This window comes from Dysidea avara, chromosome 3 (assembly GCF_963678975.1).
Source record: "Dysidea avara chromosome 3, odDysAvar1.4, whole genome shotgun sequence".
NCBI classification, from domain to species: domain Eukaryota; kingdom Metazoa; phylum Porifera; class Demospongiae; order Dictyoceratida; family Dysideidae; genus Dysidea; species Dysidea avara.
Window position 1 is genome coordinate 15,218,454 of NC_089274.1, and position 22,979 is coordinate 15,241,432.

Below are 22,979 nucleotides of genomic sequence, written 5' to 3' on the forward strand. Positions count from 1 at the left end.
ACTGCTGAATCGCCGAGATGGTTTTGCAAGTCTGCTTTTGGTGCGTAATTTTTTGGCGGGAAATCGTGAACCTTGACGATCCCTACCATTAAGTACTAGCGTACTTAATGATTCTAGAACATTCTATGTGTGTTGTATTAGAAGTGCTCAGAAAAATGTGTGCTTTTTTAGAGTACTACAACGGAACCAAGAAAATGTTTTTTTCACACATCCTAGGCTCAATAGTGCCTATAGAAGGCTAATTAACAATTTTTCTGTGCGGAAACTTCCCATTCCATATTTACATCCAGTCCACCAGTCATCACTGAGATGCGTGCCTTCATATGTGACCGGATCTGCGAAAACCCAACACAATAGTGCATTTTTTGAATTCCTGTTTATTAAATATTTATAATCTACTTAGCCAAGTGTATTCTCTAGTAAAGTTTCAGCCTCATATGCCGATAACTTTCGGAGTTACAGCCCTACAAAGTAGCAACAACACAAAAATCGATTTGTACAGCAAGTATTGGGAGAATAAATTACTGGCACTTACTAAAATGGTTGTAACTTATGAAAGGATGGACTTACTGGGCTGACATTTTCACCATCGTGTTCACCATGGATAGGGAAATCATTTACTGGGTAAGTTTGTCCTTTTATCACCTTTCTTCACTGGATACAAAGGCAATATCCGTGAAGAAAAATCGATCACGTACGATCGCTTCGACATGACAAAAACAAACATTCATTACTTGCTTATCCTGGGTCTACTGCAACGAAACAAAGATTTTCTAACTCCTCTTGAGTAGGCGAATAAGATGGTATCCAGGTTTTTATTGTTAGTCGCTTCCTCCACTAAGAAAGAGGCATTCAAAAAAATTACGGAATTTTTTCATTAATATGCAAATATTTCACCAATTGTTTTCAATGCTTTAAGGAAGAAAATCCATCCCCTCCTGGAGGAAGACTGAGTGTGGCCCCGACTAGACATTGGGTGACCTGCAGTTCGAATCCTGGGGCTGGAGGGATTTTTTTCCTTACTTTGGCCCCTTTTCTGTTACACCTTATTCAGTCAGTAAGTTAAGTCACTAGATCTAAGTCCTTGTAGGGTAGGTAATCCTAAGGCTGCAGCACATGTTGCTGTCAGACCTTCAGTGCTGGTCACTGTAAAGTGCTAATAATAAATTTAAAAAAAAAAAAAAATACTGGGAATTTAGGCTTGCGCTACTGTGTCAGGTTTTCGCAGATCCAGTCACATATTTTCTTCACGTTTTGCTTTTTAATCTTCTTCTAATTCTTTTCAATCAAGTCACCATGTAGAGAATCAATTCAACTACAAACAAATCACCCAGTAGATTGTACAGCCTTGTAAAATCACCATCTGTAGATCTTGCTGTAGATAGTTTAGCTATTACATAACACCCTGTATAGGATTCAGCTGCTTAACAAGTCACCCTAATAGCTGCATGATAATCATTTTGAAGTTTACAATAAATACATAGCCAATTTACACAAATAGCAGTCTTCAATGATTCCTGTGTAGTAGCAAAGTGGTATAAAAGATAGAAAAAACAATTGTATAAAAACAATTAAGTAATTGTATAGTAATAAAGATAAAAATAGAAGCCCCAAAGCCAGCTGGCTGACTTTGGGGGGCTGCAATTACAAAAAGAAGTGATACAAACAGCCAAGCTGTGAAAAAGGGTGCAGCTCTTTGGGGTGAAATTTTTTGAAATTAAAGGAAATGGCCACAATGATGCTAATGCTGATCCAGACCGTATCTCAGCTACTCAAATTTGAAAAAGATCAAGATACTCTAACAGAGCAGTCATCGCAATATACCCCAATAGAACAGTCTTTGCAATACTCTAATAGAGCATGCAGTTTAGCATCTGTAGTAGTACACTGCTTGGTCTAAGCATCTTCAAATTACTTTCAAAAGTTCCAATGATTCATATGCATGTCATGCAGTGATCATGCATGTTATGTATTAACAAGGTAATCAAAATTGCTTCCATATCTCAAAGAATTAAACTTTCACTTACAGAGTTTTTGTATCATTAAAGTAAAATTAGCTACTAGCTAATTGAAAATTAAATTACTTGGTAGGATATATCCTTGATGTTAACAGAAAAGAGAAAGAGATTTTTATGTAAAATATCCCCAGGTGCTATTTTCAGTAGCAACATCACGTTTGGCCTTCTAGAAGTACTTTGCAAATTTAATACACGTAGTCCTTTGTATGTCTTATTCTAATTCTGGCCAAAAATCAACTGTGGGAGTTTATTATTGCTCACATGATGAAAATGAATCCAATTTTGCATCCTACAACAACCACGCAGACAGAGGTAATTGCCACATACCCTATGAGTTGAGATAACTAATGTTAGTGTAAAGTGATAACTAGTGCTATAGCGTATTCAAAAGGTTTTACACTGCATTTCAATGCTACTGTATATGGCATTTATACACCTTTTCTTGCCTTGAAGTAAACTATGCCATGCATTTTCTTTAATTTGATGCATGATGATGATGCTGCCATTCTATACAAGTACACAGAAAAATTTGGAATTTTCAACTATAGTAGGGACCATAGCGCATCGATAAAAGTACTGAAACAAGCTGGAGTAGTGCATGATATTAAATCACAGTAAAACAATAAGAAGTGTAATATCCCTACTGTGCATTTGCATAATGGTATCTTGAGCACAGTAGGGATATAACACTTCTTAAACCCCAGTGCGTGGGAGTATCAAAGCGCCGCGCTGGGTTATAACTACCATACAGCTAGACAGAGCGGCGCTGCTACTGTACGATATATTAGTTATCACCCAATGATAACTAACTTATCACCCTGTTGCGGAGCCACTCAGTCTCTTTCGTGACATCATAATAACCGCAAATGGCATTGTTTACCAATGGAACAAAGAGCCAAATAAGGAAATATTGATACAAAACACACCAATACAGCACTTAAAACTACCTAAATCTTACAAGAAAACTGTTAATCCTTTACACAATAACACTACAAGTAATACCAATACCGTGATAGCTAGTTTAACAAATGTCAAGAATAGTCCATGACGATTTTCGCTCCAGCAATCACCCCCAACGGTCAGTATGGTGAAGAACTAACTTCCTCTAGCTTCATCGTTCTATCTTGGACTATGATAGCCACTTGTTGGTCTTTATTTTTCTCTTGCACACCACGTGACACCACCATACCAATTTCTGACGAAGGCGAATCGTACCTGGAACCGCTGCTTCATAACACCGCCCTTCGCTACAGTTTGTAGGCAGTATGTAAGGTCTCTCTTGTAGCTACGAAGTAGAATCTCCACACAATTCGGACGAAATCTTGAGCACAGTGACAGGAACTCAAACCGGAACTTAATTTACTATCCGTAAACTTCTGCGCACTCCCGCGCACTGGGGTATAAAACAGTTATATCCCGTATACTCGGATGATATCATTGTTATTACACTCGTCCTCGGCTCCGCCTCGGACTCGTGTAATAACAATGATATCACCCTCGTACCGGGATATAACTATAACTTATTGTTTTACTGTGATTTAATATCGTGCACTACTCCAGCTTGTTTCAGTACTTTTTATCGATGTGCTATGGTCCCTACTCTAGTTGAAAATTCTAAATTTTTCTGCATACTTGTTTGTTAACTTTTTTGTAAATAATTATTATGACTGGTGAACCCACGCATACCGCATCTGAAATGATGCCGCACATCCCAGCTATATAAATTATCGTCTGAAAAGTGAAGTATCCATTATGCTTCATTGTCAGCTATGACTATGTTCAACCCGTTACACAGCATTTTTGATCAAGAATTGTTCAAAAAGCACCTCTGCAATCCATACATACCGAAAGAAGAAATGGTGCTGCATACCCCAGTTATATCAGTTATCATCTGAAAAGTGAATATCCATTACTCTTCGTTGTCGGCTATGTTCAACCCGTTACACAGCAGTACGAATCAATAACTGTTCGAAAAGCACCTCCGCAATCAAAACAGCCATTATGAAAAGTATTGACAATTTCCGTTACGAAGGGAAGCCATCACATGCTACCACCAAATTGACACTTTTCGCTGTCAGTAAAGATGAATGGGACACAAAGGAGGACACTGGTAAGTCCATGAAGAATGCATTGTACGTACTGCGGTATGCCAAAAGGCACCTCTCAGGCTGAAGCGACGTCGAACAGTGAAAAAATCAAGCCCGTAGCCTTAGCCGTTATCGAGTTACGCTTGTCTGAAGGCATCAGTCAGTCAGTCACTTAGATACTTACTCAGTCAGTCAGTAGAAAATTCCGTTAAATGATTTTTTTTTTTAAATTCCGTAACAACTTGTTGAAAGCGTTATGGGTCGATCTGAAAGCTTGTTTGGGCTTAGTTTTACCTAACCAATACTGCCTCATCATCGTCAGGGAAAATTGAGGCTGTTTTTGGGTGATTTTATTTTGTGGTCTACGCCTATTACTCCTTTGCGGTCCCTACTATACACTACTATCGTAGTGTATGATGAATTACTCATAAAAGGTAAAATTTACTATGTAATTTTCATCATGTTGTTTAGCAAAATAATAATATAACAGCTTCTCCTGGAGAAATTTTCGACTTGCTTTTATTTGCCAAGGATGAAAACAACAACATTAAAAATGCAGTCTACTCTTATCAGAGCAACCCCACAGCCAGCCCTTCCTCTATCATAGAGGTTGATCTGGATTCTAATGGTGAAGAATTTTCTAGTTTTGCTTCTGTGAGCAGAACAAATGTTACATTACAAAGGACACTTATTGTAACACGTGATAGACAGCTACAAAGATGCGATGTAAATTTTAGAAACTCTAATAAATTTCTCTCCAGTTTTACACTGAACCTTATTGACTCATCAAGAGGACAAATGGTAACTACCTACATATATAGTATACATGCTTATATGTTCTCTGTACTACACAGGTTAATACAGCTACAGTGAATGTTAATGTGCAGTGTTGTCATGTTGGTTATGAGTACAACAATGATACTGGACAGTGTCTATTCACATACAGTGAGCAAAATGATGTCATACTAAGACAAGACAGCGTTAAACACACATATATTTATATACAGGTAAATTCCATTATAATAACTGCATACCATAATTTGCTTTATTTTCATGCAAAAAATTTCGCATTAAAAATTTCGTATATAAAAAATATCATGAACCACGATAGTGGGTTCATAATAGGGATCGCAGTGGAATTTTTGAAAATCCTAATAGAGCAGTCACCTAAAACCAGCCTTAGAAAGCAGACTCACGCATAAAACAACCCTCAGAAGGCTTATTATCAAACACTGAACTCAGAAAAATTGTGATATAGCAACAAAAATGGTCTAGACGAAATTTGAAAACATTCAAAAATTGCGAATTTTATACGAATTGTTCATATTATTATTCATAATAATATTATTATTTATATTCTTCTTGATTATTATTTTGTTTCACTCGTGTACAGCCCAAGGCTTCCATTTTTTTGCAATAAAAACTACACAGCCTTACTCACTGAGTCCTTCCGCGTGTCCATGACCCATTAATTAACCCGTACTCCACAGATCGCTAACCGGCCTCCACCTCGATAAATTTCTAAGTTCTTCTTCGCCATTGCCTGTTGTTCCGTATACGGAAGAAGCCGTAGAAGAACAAAATTACGGGATCTTGTGTGCACAGGGATGCGTGTTGTTCGACTATAGTATATATTTATAACGTTAATAGATGGCAGATTGAAGTTGTGCAGCACTCTTTACCTTACAAGATCGCCATAAGGCCAATGAAACTTGATTACCAGTTTCTCGCTCAGATTTTTGAAAATTTGATGCGGGCGGGCGGTTATTATTCATTATTCATTATTTTTCCAAAAGCACAACACACATCCAAACATGAAGATTTCTGCCAAAAAACAGTGAGATCTACACTGATTACTCTTGCATTAAATAGCTAAGGTACGTTACTAATCTATAACAAGTGATTTTTCCATTAGAGTATAGCTGATTGCTCTATTAGAGTAAAAGTGACCGTTCTATTAGAGTATTTCGATCTGAAATACCAATAATGAAATTCCATGCGGGTGTATCAAAAGCATGCGGGCGATGACGCGAAACTGCTAATCAAGTTTCATTGGCCTAATAGAGTCTCTAGTAAGCTTCCCGTGTTCGCTACGAGAAGCCGTTCAAGCGCGCATGCAAGGCATCCGTTTATTCTTCTTCCTAGCCATCACAGTGAGTGCTTTGTTTGTCCATTATAGGTGGAAGATAAATGGTAGCGCTAATATCATGGCTGCTTTTCACAAAAAAAAAAAAATTTTGGGTGGGGTGTTTATTACAACCCTACCATTTAAAAATATTTTGTGGTCTAACCACATATCGTCAACAACCCTCCCATATGGTATCCATGTCATAAACACCTTAAGGGTGTGAAGCCTGACAGTCTTATATGGGAGGATTGTGTGCTACTGTGCTTATGTCACTATAACTATAGTATGTTCACGTTGAGCTGAACCCTGAAAAACAGCTAAAAATTAAAAGTGGATTTTTTCTCAACAAAGTTAACATTCCTGCCAACCAGATGATTATTGTTAACAGCAAAGGTGTCAACAACAGACACGTATGGTTTGGCTCCATTACAAGTTCGGGAAAGGGCTCTAATGGACACTGTATTTATATGGCTTCTTCATAGGAAATGTATTGTGAAAATTTTGATTGGCCGTAAACATTATGTCAAACATTTGAACAACAAGATTTTGAAATATTTTTAGCGGATCAAGCAGTACTGCAAATGAGCCAAATTTCAAGATCGTGTGTAATTGCATCCATGATTTATTAAATGTTTTTTAGGATTCAGCTCAACGCGAACATACTATAGCTACTGTGTACTTTAGCACATTCTCTGATCAGCTAGTGACATTAACAGTTGCAAGCATTTATGAACACATGCTAACCAGACTTAAATTTGCTGACTATACCTATGGTGTTCCACTTTATGACACACTGCTGCTAGCCGGCTACACCTAGGCTTTCCAGCGCTAGAGCCCAGTCTAAGTCCTGGCAATTGGAACTCAATATGCCAGTTTAAAGTAGTCTTGCATGGGTATGACTGCCAAATCCCTGGTAATCGTGTAAGACTGGCTACGCCCTGCACTGGCACTAGTATAGTGACATTGTGATTTGTACATGCAGACACTGGCATAGGAAGACTTCGGCCAAGCCTAGCCATCTCGTCCTATTTAGCTTGATTAACACCAACTCACACGGTTGCTGCTGCATACAGCCTTGTATGTTCATACATGCAACTCGTACATTTATACAAAGGTGTTGTAAGTATCATCACTACAATAATAGCACTACAGCTACAATGTATAGCTATCTCTTCACTACCTATTCTGCTAGACAACTCTACACCTGTAATGCACATGCTTGATGTATGCATCGTTCTTCACTTTTTTTTTTAAATGGACTCTACAGGAATTATAACACTAACAGTTACCATTCTTATAACTTGTATCATAGAGTTTCATTCTTTTCCTTCTTTTAGAATAAACACCTAAGACATCTTGTTCTTCTTCAAGTCTCCTGTGCTGTCATCAACACTGTCTCCTGTATGATAGGTGCACAATCAGTAATTCTTCTGACAGGTAGCTAGCTCGTATAGCAGTGTGTTTTCAGCAATGGCACAAAGTGTGATGATGGTGGCTGAAACACTGAGTAGACTAGGAATTAATATATCCTACCTTATTATTTTGTGCGTGTACAAATCAGAATGAAAATACAGTCTTTATCATAGGTTACAAATAAATGTTGCATTAAGATATCTAGTTAATGAGTTAACCTTTTAAACTTAGGAATCTCTGTTAGCTTAGGCTACACTATAAATTATAATGTGCCAATTAACTTATAATCCATAAATGGATTTGGAAAAAAAGTACACAAACTAGACATATTAAAAATTTAAAATTTAAAATAAGAAATAGGGATCGCTAAAAAAAGCCACAAAACAAGAAAGGATTGCTGGGGTGGTAATGTAAACCACAAATCCCTATTTTGACTACCTATAAATGCTCCATTTGAGTATAAAGAGTCAAAATAGGGATTTGTGGTTTACATTACCACCCCAGCGATCCCTTCTTGTTTCGGGGCTTTTTTAGCAATCCCTATTTCTTATTTTAAAATTTTAATATGTCTAGTTTTTGTATGATTTACATGAATGACTGCTCTATTAGAGTAGTTCGATCTTGTGTAAAAATTTTCATGCAAGAAAGTTTCATTCGAGTTTTGCATATGAAAATTATAAATCAAGACACACGCGGCCCAAGAAGCCGGCGCACCACACCGTGGGCATATTAACAGGAGGTAAGAAAACGCAATTTTCACACCTATGTAGCTCTGTGATCCCTTATCCGATTGGAACCAAATTTGCTACAGACGTGCTGGCCAGTTATGGGAGTCTACATACCAAATTTGAAGAAAATCGGTCCAGCCATTTCCGAGATACAAGCGAACAAAATTTCATTTTAATTTCTTCGTTTTTTTCTTCTACTTCTTCATTTCGCACACTTCGCAAAATCCGCCATAAAACATGAATGCGTGCTCCAATGGGGCTGAAATTTGGCACACTTGAAGGGCTCATTAAGGCAGATCTCAGTACCAACCTTGGTAGGAATCCGATGAACATTCACGGAGTTATGACCGATTATGTGCGTAAAATAAGGTCAAAGGTCTGTCACGCCTACAGGGTAAACCACTTGGAGGAATGAGTTGAAAATTGATATGTAGATGGAGTAACCATCGTAGGAGTGCCTTTTTGTGGTTTGAAGAGAATCGAGATAGAGACCATGGAGATATGACACAAAACCCAACCTTTGTCACAATTACGCAATCGATTTTTATGAATAAAAAAAACTATTAGTTTTCACGCCTACCAGACAAAACGCTTAGAGCAATGAGCTGAAAATTGATGTGTAGCTGGAATAATCATCATAGAAAGTCCTAGCAGTAGTACAGAAGAATCGGATTACAAACCACTGAGTCATGATTCGAAAGCCAACTACGTGTTGCAAATGCGAGATCGAGATACTCTAATAGAACAGTCACCCTAATAGAGCATTCAGCTACGTTTATAACTTACTCCATCAAAGAATTATATTACATTGCAAGTTATTCTGTAGGGAATTCAGCTACAACCAGTTAATCTGATAGACAATTCAGCTACAGGCAAGTCACCCTGTAGAGAGTTCACCTAGAAACAAATCACCCTGTAGAGAGATCAGCTAGAAGAAGTCACCTTGTAGAGAGTTCAGCTACAAAGAAACCATCATGTAGAGAGTTCAGCTGAAAAAAATCACCCTGGAGAGAGTTCAGCTATGAAAAGATCACCCTGTAGAGAGTTCAGCTAGAAGAATTCACCCTATAGAGAGTTCAGCTGCAAATAAATCACCTTGTAGAGAATTCAGCTACAAACAAACCGCCCTGTAGAAAGATCAGCTAGAAGAAGTTACCTTGTAGAGAGTTCAGCTACAAAGAAACCACCATGTAGAGAGTTCAGCTGCAAACAAATCATCCTGTAGAGAAATCAGCTACAAACAAATTGCTCTGTAGAAAGATCAGCTAGAAGAAGTTACCTTGTAGAGAGTTCAACTACAAAGAAACTATCATGTAGAGAGATCAGCTACAAACAATTCACCCTGTAGAGAGTTCAGCTACAAAGAATCCATCGTGTAGAGAGTTCAGCTGCAAACAAATCACCCTGTAGAGAGTTTCAGCTACGAAAAGATCACTCTGTATAGAGTTCAGCTAGAAGAAGTCCCATCACAGCCATTTCTTGGCCGCCACCTTGGATTTCACATCTTTTTTCACCATAGTCTTTTTGGGGCCGCACCTTTTTTTACAGCTTAGCTGTTTTTAATTAGATAAATTTTACAACAACAAAAAGCAAATTATGGTAAGTATGAACTCACTGACAAGTTGAATGTACACATGTGCAACATTAATATGGGTCTTGTCATCTTCAAGAGTAGTATTGCATGTTGCTTTTGTAAATGGGTATTATTACTATTCCTTTCCTCTGTATATCTGTTATTCGTCATTATTAGATATCAGTTCGTAAATTTATCATGTAATGAAATTAGTCTCTCAGTGTAGCATAAAGTGGTATAGCTGGGCAAAAATTCATGTCTAACTTTTAAGGGGTGGTGGAAAAGTGGGGCAAGGGGGGCTTTATCCCCTGGCATACTGTATATGGGTCCAGGGGTGTATCCAGACTTTTGGAAAGGGAAGGGGGAGTCAAAATGAAATGGCACTACATTGTCTAATTTGGTAAGGTGAGACCAAAAAAAAGGTCACAGCCACTAACTATGCATTTATCATTAATAAGGTGCATAAGCATCCTTACACAACTCGCTACACAGTGCTCTGAATACTGTGACTGCTTTATTAGAGTGACTGCTCTATTAGAGTATCTCGATCTTAGTATACTAAAGATTTTTCGAGGGGGATCAAGAGTCCCCCCCTATATCCACCACTGTATAGAAAACTACCTCTAGCTGTCATTGAACACTAACAATAATTATGGTGATTATATTATGTTGTGTAATAGCTAACTGTATAAATGCTTAGCTACTTACTTAACTAAATTCCACATCAGGATCAATATACCGTAATAGGGCAGCCACTCTAATACAACAGTCAAGCAAGTAGCTATAGTATGTATGCGTTGAGCTGGGTCCTCAAAAACATTTCATAACTCATGGACGGAATTACACATGATCTTGAAATTTGGCTCATTTATAGAACTGCTTGACCCGCTAAAAATATTTCAAAATCATTTTGTTCAAATTCCCAACACAATATTTATGACTAATCAAAATTTTCAAGATACATTTCCTATTAAAGTATGGTATCCATTGCGACTTTTTCCAAACTTGTATTGGAGCCAAACCACATGTGTCTGTTGTTGACACTTTTGATGTCACCACTAATCATTTGGTTGGCTGAGATGTTACTTTTCTTGAGAAAAAGTCCACTTGTTATTTTTAGCTATTTTTCTGGATCCAGCTCAACATGTACATACTACATTCTGATAAACTGCTAAAATAATTTTCAGATTCAATTTCAGAGGGTTTAGTTCCAAGAGTAAGGGAGCATGTTCCCAGATCCCTAGGTCAACTGTAGTTCAATATTCATAATTCATCAAAATCAGGATATCCCAATAGAGTGATCACCCTAATATAACTGCTAAAACCATTCTCAGATTCGAGTCTTATCTTCAAAATTTCCTGGGGGCATCCCCAAAAATTGACAGCTTTACATGCTAGTGTGCTTAGCACAGTATGCCATTAGCTAGTGTAGTGTTGTGTAGCTAGGTCCTGGAATCATAAGAAACCTGGGCTACATCCCTGTTCCCCCCACCCATAAAAATTTGCCTCCTCCACCTTGAATTGTATTTCATGCTTACTTATGAACCATTGGAATTTTTTGGGTGCCAAATTTTATTCACACGCACACACACACAAAAGTAAAAGCACAGCCTTCAGCTGCCACTACGCGGTCACGCTGCCCAGTGGCCAGCACTGGGGCACCTGTGCGCTACTCAGGTGCCATGAGTGAGTGCAGGCATGCCCTCCTGAGGCAGGACTAGTAATCTGCAGAAGGCTGTACCATGTCTCACAGTGGGCATCCAAAGTCCCACCTGTACCTTCAACTGCTATATGAGACATGGACAGTTGAGCATTTACTTCCCAGTTTACACCAGGTACCCATTGATGTTACAGCTGGCTGGGCTGCTTCCCCAGTTGGCACCAGGCCACCAGGTCCCCATTTTAATAGCTGGGTAGATGTGAGTAAAGTTTCTTGCTCAAGGAAACAACAACAACACCAAAGTTGCCCAGCTGGGAACTGAACCTGGAACCTTTTGATTACCAGGCGGATGCCCTAACCACTTGGCTATGCTGCACATGCACACACACACGCACACACACACACACACACACACACACACACACACACACACACACACACACACACACACACACACACACACTCACATACACACACACACACACACTCACATACACACACACACACACACACACTACACACACACATCACATACATAATGAGGAACTTGTTGAGCATCGATTAGTAACTATATCTACATCAGCAACGTGTACTCTGCTCAATGACTAATTGTGAACAGTTTCTAGCAAATCTGGAACTCCATAGTGCAATATTGGTATTTCTATGGAATGTGCAGCAGCACTTAGAGTCACAAAACCATACCAGTCTGTTAATAACAATAATTTCATAAAATCTTAGCAAGCATAGATTGTAGTGTTTAACACAATGACTGTGGGAAATGATTCAAAGGCTATATAACAACCCTATAATGCGTTGTACTGGGTAGTCTTACTATTATACTCTACAGTACATACACTTAGAACTGGTTGATAATTGACACTTGTCACTATTATTGACTTCCGCTATATGAAAATGTTTTACTAATTATTTAAGTGAAATTGCTGGTCATCTGGTATGCATACGTATAGCAGTAGCTGTCAAGAAGACCGACAATTTTTGGCTTCTGTAGTTGACATTGACAGCTCTGCACATCTGTATGGACAAACGTTTCTTTATTGCTACCTTCTTTGAAATATTATTTGCTTGATGTTTACCAGTGTTTTCTGTGTAGACAAATTCCTGTCAGTCATTTTGTGTCAGTAGTTAATCTTGGGTGATGGCCTGGGTAGCATGTAAAGTAGAAGCAAACGAAATATGTTTGATTGAAGACTATGAGCACAATGACAAAGTCAAGTATCATTTATTTGTATCATCTCATAATGGCTGTTTGTATGGCCAGAGGTTTTCCAAGCTTAGTGACATCAACACTTGCTCTCAAAAAATATTCTTACAGCTAATTTTGCATCTACTTTGAGAAATACTCAATAAAGATGTTTTAAGTTTCGGTTGTCTGTTTCTGATGTGATATTACATTTACAGTATTTTATCCATATATGCAGTCAACTAGATATGGAGGATTTGATTCTGATGGATACTTTGTAACAGCAAGAATTCCACCATCTTATCAAAACTGTACACAAGAGGGAAGGTTATCAGGATGTCTAGTAATGGATGATGATCTTGATCAGCAATGTAATCAAGGAAGAACTGGTAAAGTCACTCATCTATCAGTATATGATGTATTTAAATATTTCATTGTTACCACTGTATACTGTGAAGTAAATATGCAATTCAATACAAATGCTTTCCTGTAAATTGTAACAGGGTATAGATTTCAGTACACAGAAACCTACTATTATTATTATTATTATTATTGTGATTTTGCTGCTGAAAGACATGGATACAAACTGGGGGGTTGGTATAAAACTAAACTAGACTATAAAATACAGCAGCTGGTGTGCTGATAAGAGCTATCAGCACCCAATTATAAGTTAAGATTACAAGGGAGCAACTAAAAATTACAAGTAAACTAATTAATTAACAAAGGGGTAATTGGGGTGGAACTACACCTATGACAAGGACATACAACATGATAAGTACAGTAATTATTGTCATCAAAGTTTGAAGTGAACATGGCCCAGAAGATGTTGTTTAACTGTCTCTTTAGTGTTGCTATAGATAGATCTAGATTTAAAGGTGGCAGTACATTCCATAAACGTGGTAAACGGTTAAAATAAAAGTGGCGGGAGGTGCTATATTTCGTATAATTATGAACTAGCTTGGAATGGGTTGATGATCTTGTAGAACTGTTGCTGTTAAAATGGACCCACTTGGAGATGTCAAAGTGTAAAGATGGATTCTTGATGGATTTAATAAAAAATAACAAGTCATTTAGTTCGTAAGTAAACATGAGGGGAAGCATCGACAACTTTAATAGTCTAGTTTTATAGGATGAAGTATAATCATTAAGAATGTACTTTGTGGCTCTCCGCTGAACCCTTTCCAAAAGCTGGATATCTTGAACAAGATTGGGTCGCCAGATTTGGGAGCAGTACATAAGTTGAGAACGCACCAAGGAGATGTATAATTGTTTCTTTGTCAAGATACAGTTGGTTGTAAAACTACGACGGATTAAGCCTAGCTACTACTGTTGCTGCTGCTTGCTGCTTGCTGCTGCTACTGCTGCTGCTGCTGCTGTTGCTGCTGCTGTTGCTACGTATGGGCAGTACCTGTAGTGTAACAAAAGCATGTAAAGCCTTGCTTTCTATTTCAAAAATTAGGACTGCAGTGTTACTGGTTTGCATACATATTATTGGAAAGCGCATGCATCTGGAAGTAACCAGCTTATATGTACACATGGAAAACCAGAAGAAGAACAAACAGACTTGTATGGTGTATTTAAATTGGGTTTAGACATTTAATTTGGAAAATGTTTCTCAACCACATTACCTTATCATAAATATCCTACTGCTTTTCTGTTGGAAAACTTTAGCATTAATATAAGTACTACCATATCTCATGATATGCTTGTATATTTTCTCAGCTTTACTGAAGTGGTATATTACAGGATTTTTGTGTGGAAAATGTCCCAAGGACACTACCCGTGGCACTGCACTCAACCTGATTGAGTGTAGAACATGTGGAATATCTGATATAGTTGTCTTTGTCATCATTTGTAAGTGTCATTGTGCATATAGTATAGCGGTGTAGCCCCCAAAATTGGCGATATATTGTGCACTTTTTCATAAAACCATGAAACTTTCCACATAAATAGTACTCCTCATGACATGTAATTTTAGATATAGTGCCATCACTGAATTGACCTTCGGTGACTTTTACAGCCATTTTTGTCTTTAACTCCCTGAGGCAGTAATTAACTTTTAAACATGGTACCAAACAAAAGATCGTGCTGATAGAAACAACTTGAAGTCAATAGGTGATTTCATTATAAAGTTATGATCATTTTTACTAGTTGTAAAATTTGATGAATTTATGCATAATAATCTGCCCACAGGTAATTCACACCTTGAAGGTAGGTAAATTTATCAAATTTTGCAGCTAGTAAAAATGATCATAACTTGTAATGAAATCACCTATTGACTTCAAATAAAAACCAAGTTGTTTCTATCAGCACGATCTTTTGTTTGGTACCATGTTTTAACAAGTTAATTACTGCCTCAGGGAGTTAAAGACAAAAATGATCAATTTTCTGTACAAAAATGGCCGTAAAAGTCACCAAAGGTCAACTCAGCGATGGCACTATATCTAAAATAACATATCATGAGGAGTACTATTTATGTGGAAAGTTTCATGGCTTTATGAAAAAGTGATCAATTTTTTGGTTGTGCCGCTATACTAATATACATACAGTATATAGAATTATATTATTGTTCATTTCATAGTATGTTTAGACTATGTCACGCATAGCATATTTTGAAATTTAGCTATTTATAAACATCTCCCATGATTATAGGGAAAGTAAATACCATAGTGAATTTCTTGTCACGTATGTTTGTGTTCCCTAACTAAATGTAGTCACATCAATCATTAGAAATCATTGCTAGTGTATAAATCATTGCTGGTTTATATAAGAATAATCATTATGAAGCTCATCAGCAGGGGCGTAGGGAGGGGGTTCCCAGGGGTTCAGGAACCCCCCCTGTAAAGTTTAGACTTCTGAGTTTACAGCAAGACCCTAACACACCATTTAGTGTGGCAGGACAAAATGAGTGAGTAATATAGTGTATGGCACAGCACAACCGTTGATAAAGCTTGCATTCATCTCTCAGGTAAGGATTTACAGAGGTAACATGAGCCCTCTAGAAAGCTTGTAAAAAAGGTCAATATACACTAATAGAGCAGTCAGGTATATACTCTAATAGAGCAGTCGCATATACTCTATGCATGTAAATATCCATTATGTTAAGGAACTTCATTAGTGGAGTTTTTCATACATTCTAACATGTAATAAATGCAAAACTGAGCATGACCTTATACTGCTATAGCTTTGGTGTGCAGTGTTTAAGGATATAGAATGCCAGTACTTATCACTTGGGCATGCAGAATGAATCCATGCTATGCATATTTTGTAGTCATGATGTTTTCATTTTAAGTTGTTCCAATTTTATCAGTGGATTCATGGTTCCTATACCAGTGAGATAACTATCACTTACAGATGTCAATATGTGTCTATGTGTTATGCTGTCTGTTTCCACTAGGTATAGTACAAGCTTCATCCCAGAGGCACTTATATAGCTGTGCATTATAATTAATGTACTATTTTTGCATAAAATATAGAGTTTTGATTCATTAAAATATTGAAAGTCTCTCAGCGGCTGGGGGCTGTGCCCCCAGTCCCCTGCTTCTGGTAACTCAATACTGCTGTTAGAACTCCCCTTCAAAAAATCCTGGCTACGCCCCTGATCAGTGAGTTACATTGGCACTAAGTGAGCAACCAGAATCACAGGAGACTAGGGCTGAGCAATAGTATCGATAGTGCGATATATCGCGATAGTAAATCACTATCGTTATCGTGATAGTAGGAATATCACTATCGTGATAGTTATGATAAGCTCAGATCTGCATTAAAATGGTATTAACAACTCTTCTATACTGTTTTACAGTTGGTATTACCAGCTTTCTTACAAAGGAGTGGCCTGTAAAAGCTTTACCAAAAGTCCATATTCATTGTCCACCCACGCAATTAATTAACAAATGTACTATGCATGCAAAATAACTTTCTATATGACTACAAATCATAGCTATACAACTGAGACTTTGTTAAGAGCAAAGTGTTTCATAAACTATCGGGATAGTATTCACTATCGCGATATTTAATGAGTAACTATCATGATAGTAAAATTTTTACTATCGCTCAGCACTACAGGAGACATAGTCTAAAGCAGTTATTGCATGTATCTGTGATTATTGTATCATTCTTCAGGTTTCTAATATAGTGTATAGATACTTGGATGTGTGCAATAACATACATGTGTTAAATGGATATACAGTAAAATCTGTCTAATCAAGTCAGTTTATGAAAAGATAGACCGCCAATTGTAAAAATGACAAATTCGGTATTTATGTTCAAGGTGACCTGCCTAAATCACCCACCTCCGCAGGTCCATATGTGACCAGAATAGAACAGGTTTCACTGTACTGATGTTGTTAATGATGCTTGTAATATTTCTTGTCACCAGGTCTTTTAATTGTGACTGTTTCGGTGTTAATTATTTACTTGAATGTCCGTCTAACAAATGCACTGAAAGGATTTCTGTTCTTCATCCAAGTACGTATGTTGTAATCAAAGTGTATTAATCAACACCACATAACTAGTTATAATTTCAGGGCTGCAATGGTTTACTTCCTACTGTTCAACCTTCATGTAAAAGCAGTTTGCATAAGAACTAGCAATTGTAACGTGCTGGCGTTTTGTGCACACAGTTTTCTGTGATTAAAGTGAAGGAACTATAAGCTGTAAAGTTGTGCTGATAGTCAACAGGTAGCCTGTCCCAACACTAAGTGGTGATACAGCAACCAAAACAGTTTCGGCTCATACGTGGAGGTCTATAGAAGACTACTTCGGCTATTTGCAAAGGATGTCCTTATCAATTTTTAAAACAATTTGGTTCAACATTTTATGATAATGAATTGTCCAATTAGAGTGTTTTGATAGGAAGGAGTGTGCATTCTATTAGAATAAGTGTATATGCTCTAATTAAGTAACTAAATAGAATGTAAATGAATAGTCTTCTTTTATAGGATCGAGGGACTAGTGTAATTGAAAGTACTATGATCAAGCATTGTTTCTGTGTAGGCCAGTTAAGTAAGACAATATGTCAAGGAAACATTTGATCTCATATAATCAACTCTTCACTGTATCCTAGCAATAAATAATATGTCAAAAATAGATACTATAGCATAATTACTTTCAGTGTGTCGAACCAAATGCAGAAAGTGTAATTGCAGTAGCTAGTAATACTGTGCATGTATATATTGAACCTTATTTCAGTTTGTAGGTTATGTTTATAACACTGGAACCAATAATGGAGAATTACAATGGGTATGATCATTAATATCTTAAACATAAATTTTATTTGTAACTCCTTTCTAGCATTTCTATTTATCAAGATTTTTTGGATTTAGTTTGTTTCTCCCATTGTGTATTTCATCAAATTTGGATGCAGTGGAAGTTGCTGTGATTGGTTTTGTAACTCCAGTGCTTATAATACTGACTGTTTCAACATATATTTTCTTGTAAGAATGCATACCTTACTGTATGTTATGTTATATAAATCAATATTGCAGGGCTCGCTATTTTCCTCATTTAAGTAAAAGAAAAACAGTTGATGGTATTTGGTTTTTAATTCTCATTGCTTATGTCTACACTGCTGATACTTGTTTGAATTTATTGAGATGTGTTCAAGTGTATGAACCCACTGAGTTTAAAGGAAAGCTAGTAAGTGTGTCATTAATAGTATGCATGTATGTAACAAAATGTGTGCAGTCATACAGAAATTTAATGACTGAATCACAACAATGCTAGCTATTTTAAAAATTTAAAAGGAAGTAGGAATCAATATAAAAATACACATGCTACAAAAAGTAACGAAGCAAGATTAGATGGCTACTTGCTAAAATGAGAAACATTTTAATCCCTACTTTTGGCTAATTTGATAGTCTCATTTCAAGATGTTAGCCAAAAGTAGGGAATAAAATGTGTCTCATTTTAGCAAGTAGCCATCTAATCTTGTTTCCTTACTTTTTTTTTGCGTGGATCGTTTCTCATTTCAGCTATAACATTTCTTGTTTCCTTACTTTCTGTAGCGTGTGTATTTTTATATTGATCCCTACTTCCGTTAAAATTTTTTAAATAGCTAGTTTGTCTACTTTTTATGTCCAGCTAGCTGGCTAGCTAGCTATATTACACTCCTGCATAGAACAAATATCACTCATTTTCGTACGCGATAAGCACCTCTAAAAATAATTATCATCTTTGGTTTTAAAGCTATCACAACAACTGTTAAAGGCTTCAACTGCATTTCTAAAGGCCTAAATGGTAAGATGAAACATCACTGGAGAGTTTATCATTAAGAGTGGAACCCCCCAGACTGTATCCACCCCTGAAAGACATGATTACCTTACAAATAACTAAGCTGGTAAGACTATAAAATGACTATACAGCATTAATAAATGCTAGAGATGACTCCTTGACTACTAACCTGATCTTACGGTACACTTTGTTAAAATCACATGTTCAGGCAGTGACCCACACCACAACTATAAAGCACCACAGCTATCAATTATCCTTCATGAAGAACAAGAAAGGCTTGAATGATGGATAGCATGGTGCAGTGGGCAAACTGTAATAGAAACAACAGATTCGTGAATCCACCGTCATTACCTTGGTTGTCTGAAATTTCTGGAGCCGTACACCTAGTGCTACCGGGTCTTACGGCAGGCAGACGAAATGCAGGTGAATTTAGAAATTTTTAAAATTCACTGTACATTGAATCATTCTGACTTTTCGCTTCGTTTAACCAAGGCACAGCATCATTACAGCAGTACTAACGCATTCCAGGTGGTATTTTTGGGTAAAATTTGTTGCAAAGCTGTGTTTTTTTTAAAGTGCAAAAAAAATGAAGCCATATGATTTCTTACTGATCCCTACTTATTATGATTCAATATATTTTTATGCAATAACTAGTTTATGATAAAACTTAGTGTAAAAATATCTTCATTTAATTTGCAACAGATCGTGGAACTCTTTTTACAGTGTTGCCACTCTTTACTGCTGGAATATGGCGATTATAATAGACAGCACATCACGTGTTGAATAGTTGACTAAGTATCTTGACAAATGCAGATTCGGAAACTTGAACATTGATTTAATGACCTTGAAAGCATCGCCAGTAACTATTTAGTATTACAAATAATATTCAGCTAACAAGCTATGATGTATTCTGTGCAGTTTGTGTCAATGAAAGCATAAAACGTGACCAAATTTCTCTGCTGTAAATTCTGTATCATATTACATAGATGATGTCTGCATGTGTTCAGTGTATTGTACATAAATGGATTTAGCATGTGCTTTTGCAAATCACAACTCGAAATCTTTGCCACTTTATTTAAATTAAAGGGAGGATTGCATGAAATTTTTAATGTCGTTTTTTTATACATCAATATATAGTGTATGTAATGTGTTTACTGTTTGTAAGATTTGTTTTTGAAAATAATACTAATTTACTGGTGAAAAAGCAAGTAGAAAAACAGGATTCCAAGCCCGTTTATGGCTTCTTCCATTTTGCAGTCCTGTTACTCATGACGTCACAGGTGTAAGAGTATAATAAATCACAGGGTTTCCTGCATAGTGTTGTCTCGTGTGTAGTAAGACTTTAAAGACTGTTTTCATACATCTTCTGCCATGCTTTGTAATGATATAGCCTTCAGAATCCTCAATGACAATTTGAGCAATACAGCAAGCATCAGTAGCTCAGATACCAATACAATCACCGAGTCATCCGAAGTCAGTGAGCAAGCTAGCGATGTGGAGGAAGAGATGGAGCACACAGTTGACCCATATCAATTCGAACCAGTAGCCAGCGACAGTGATGAAGATTCATACTCGGTAGATAGCGAAGAAGATTCCAGCGAAAGGCTACTGATTAAAGACTGGTAAATCAGGAGCCACTAGCTACACAGCATAGATATTGTTAAATCTAGATAGCTACTCTATTATGCTACAGCTAAATATTCATGTATTATATGCATTCATACAAGGTGCAAATGTGAGAATTGTGAAATTATTCCAACTGCAGTTGAGTGTGTGTGCTGTTGTGAAATTTATCAGACAGCAGATAAAATGACTGAGACAGGTTCACTGTGTATCACTCAACATGAAGGCTTTGAAGCCATCTGCTTGAATGTGTGGGTCCTGCAAGCTGCTTGTTTTCAATATTATCAGCTGTATGGTGATTTTGTAGAAAAATCAGTCAATAAGTAAGTTAAAATAATTTGTATTTGTAATAACAATTATCTTGCAGGCAATATCGATTTATAGCACATTGACAACTGACAAGATGGTGTTGGGGTTGGCTTGGCAGATCAGTGAGAGTAGTGTTGCCTGCCTGTGCTGTAACGAAGATACGAAATAAGTTTCCTTCATCAACACATAAGTATCCTACAACTGTACCTTCTTAATGTTATCTAATTACATAATATAATAACTATAATATAATACACTTAAATCATGATTTAAATCTACTTTTGTGTTCTTGAATGGCCTGGCCTTTCGTATGTAGATGCAAGGGCCTCTGGAGTCTGGTGCATTGGAACTGTCCCATTTTTCTCCAACTGTACAACGTCTTGCTGTTTCTGCCATCAGCTCCTCAATGTAACCTGCCAAAATGTGCTTGCATATGTAACTGCATACACATGCATCTATTCCTTACCATATGTTGGCTTATCCAAAACTTTTCTTACAATGTACCCCACCTTTAGGGAATACAATGTCATAGCATTCATCACCTTCCTTGGTAACAGCTTGAGGTCTGTTAGCATTTTCATTGAAATGAAGTGCAGCTAGTTTTAATCTGTATGTGAGGACATTTAATTAGTTAAGTAAAAACAGTGCAAGTCATCATATACTTCAACAGGTTCATAAAAGGGATTCTGTTACTGGACAACTATATGTTGTGTATCTCACAGTGTATCCTACATATCTTAAATCAGACACCATGACCACATAGTTTTAGGTATAACAGAATCCCTTTGATGAACATTTTATGCCTACCAGCATTGCATTCCTAGATATGAAAATGCTACAGACTCGGGTACAAAATGTATAATGACATTTTGAAAGGATTCCACAGACGATGTTTGGGGACACACACATGTCATTACAAAGATGAGTGTATGTCAATAGTGCACCCAATTTCTCGCTTGCTTTGGTATCTACAACAATATTAAACAGCAAAGCAATTATAAGGAAAATGCTTTAAATTCACGTCTCTTAAACCACTTCTTTCTATCACGCTGCCTTAATCTACCATGATCACATTTATGAAAATGTCTGGTTCCATGGTTTCTATGCACATATATGCACATGATTATCTAATGATAACCACTTTGCCCTAATGACATCTTCATTGCTATCTGGGGACACACCAGTACAGGTGGTTAATGATGCTCTTCTACCACTCTCCTACTATAGCTCACACCCATTCTGCTTAGCTAGTTTCTCCAACTTCTTACACGAACCTGCATGTTTGTTCAGATATGTTTTAATCCTATACATCAGTGAATTACCTTTGGCTACATGCCACACATCATAACGGTGACAGATGGATATGTTTCAAGGAGCCATTTGTTTATTTGCTTATGACGATCTGTGATTAGTCTCACGTAGCCAGACCCTATTATGCTTATCGATTGGAAATTATAAGTGCCTGCTCCTAATCTGTGATCAGTGTATCCACCTGTAAACCATTATCTCCTAAATGTTTCATGCAAAAGTCCTTCTTTTTCCATGTGATAGCTCCTTTAACCTCATTGCTCTGTGTAGGTAGAGTATAGTACCATAATCAGTATTTGCACATGTAGTATACCTGAACTAATTAAATAGCTATGGCTATAGCTATCAGTGCCTCATGTAGCACTTACCTATAGATATCATTTTGGGGATAACCTGTGTTGATGAGTTAGTATATTTTGGCTCAATCTCAACCTCTGTTACTGCTGCACAACTGCAAATCAGTGGATTCTTGCTGGGTGCCTGATGAATCACTAAGTCCTGATTGGGTGTCTGATTCACCTGTCTGCAGTATCACTAGTTGATTCTAACTGGATGCTTGAAGATGCAGCTGCTAGTAGTGCCTCCTCGACAATCTGTATGTTTAATAGTATATCTTAAGGCATCATTATTGCAATATGCATGGACTACATAGCTATATGGCTATGTGTATAGCTATGTGTATAGCTATGTGTCTTTGGCT

At 37.0% G+C, this 22,979-nt stretch overlaps 1 protein-coding gene across 7 annotated transcripts in view; it reads left to right on the forward strand.

The window, feature by feature from the left end:
* LOC136249562 (uncharacterized) overlaps positions 1 to 22,979 on the forward strand; it is a 45,344-nt gene that overhangs the window by 11,087 nt on the left and 11,278 nt on the right. For 4 of the 7 annotated variants that reach the window (XR_010698261.1, XM_066041609.1, XM_066041606.1 and 1 more), the window contains exons 8-15: positions 4,577 to 4,906; positions 4,960 to 5,112; positions 13,047 to 13,197; positions 14,555 to 14,662; positions 17,187 to 17,275; positions 17,999 to 18,049; positions 18,101 to 18,243; positions 18,295 to 18,445. Coding sequence is in view for 4 of the 7 variants with exons in the window: in XM_066041609.1 (XP_065897681.1) it covers positions 4,577 to 4,906; positions 4,960 to 5,112; positions 13,047 to 13,197; positions 14,555 to 14,662; positions 17,187 to 17,275; positions 17,999 to 18,049; positions 18,101 to 18,243; positions 18,295 to 18,445 (1,176 nt within the window). In the remaining 3 variants the exon portion in view is untranslated. Of the gene's footprint in view, positions 1 to 4,576; positions 4,907 to 4,959; positions 5,113 to 13,046; positions 13,198 to 14,554; positions 14,663 to 17,186; positions 17,276 to 17,998; positions 18,050 to 18,100; positions 18,244 to 18,294; positions 18,446 to 18,994; positions 19,146 to 22,979 lie in introns of all 7 variants that reach the window. The other 3 variants (XR_010698264.1, XR_010698262.1, XM_066041608.1) reach the window with 3 other exon arrangements.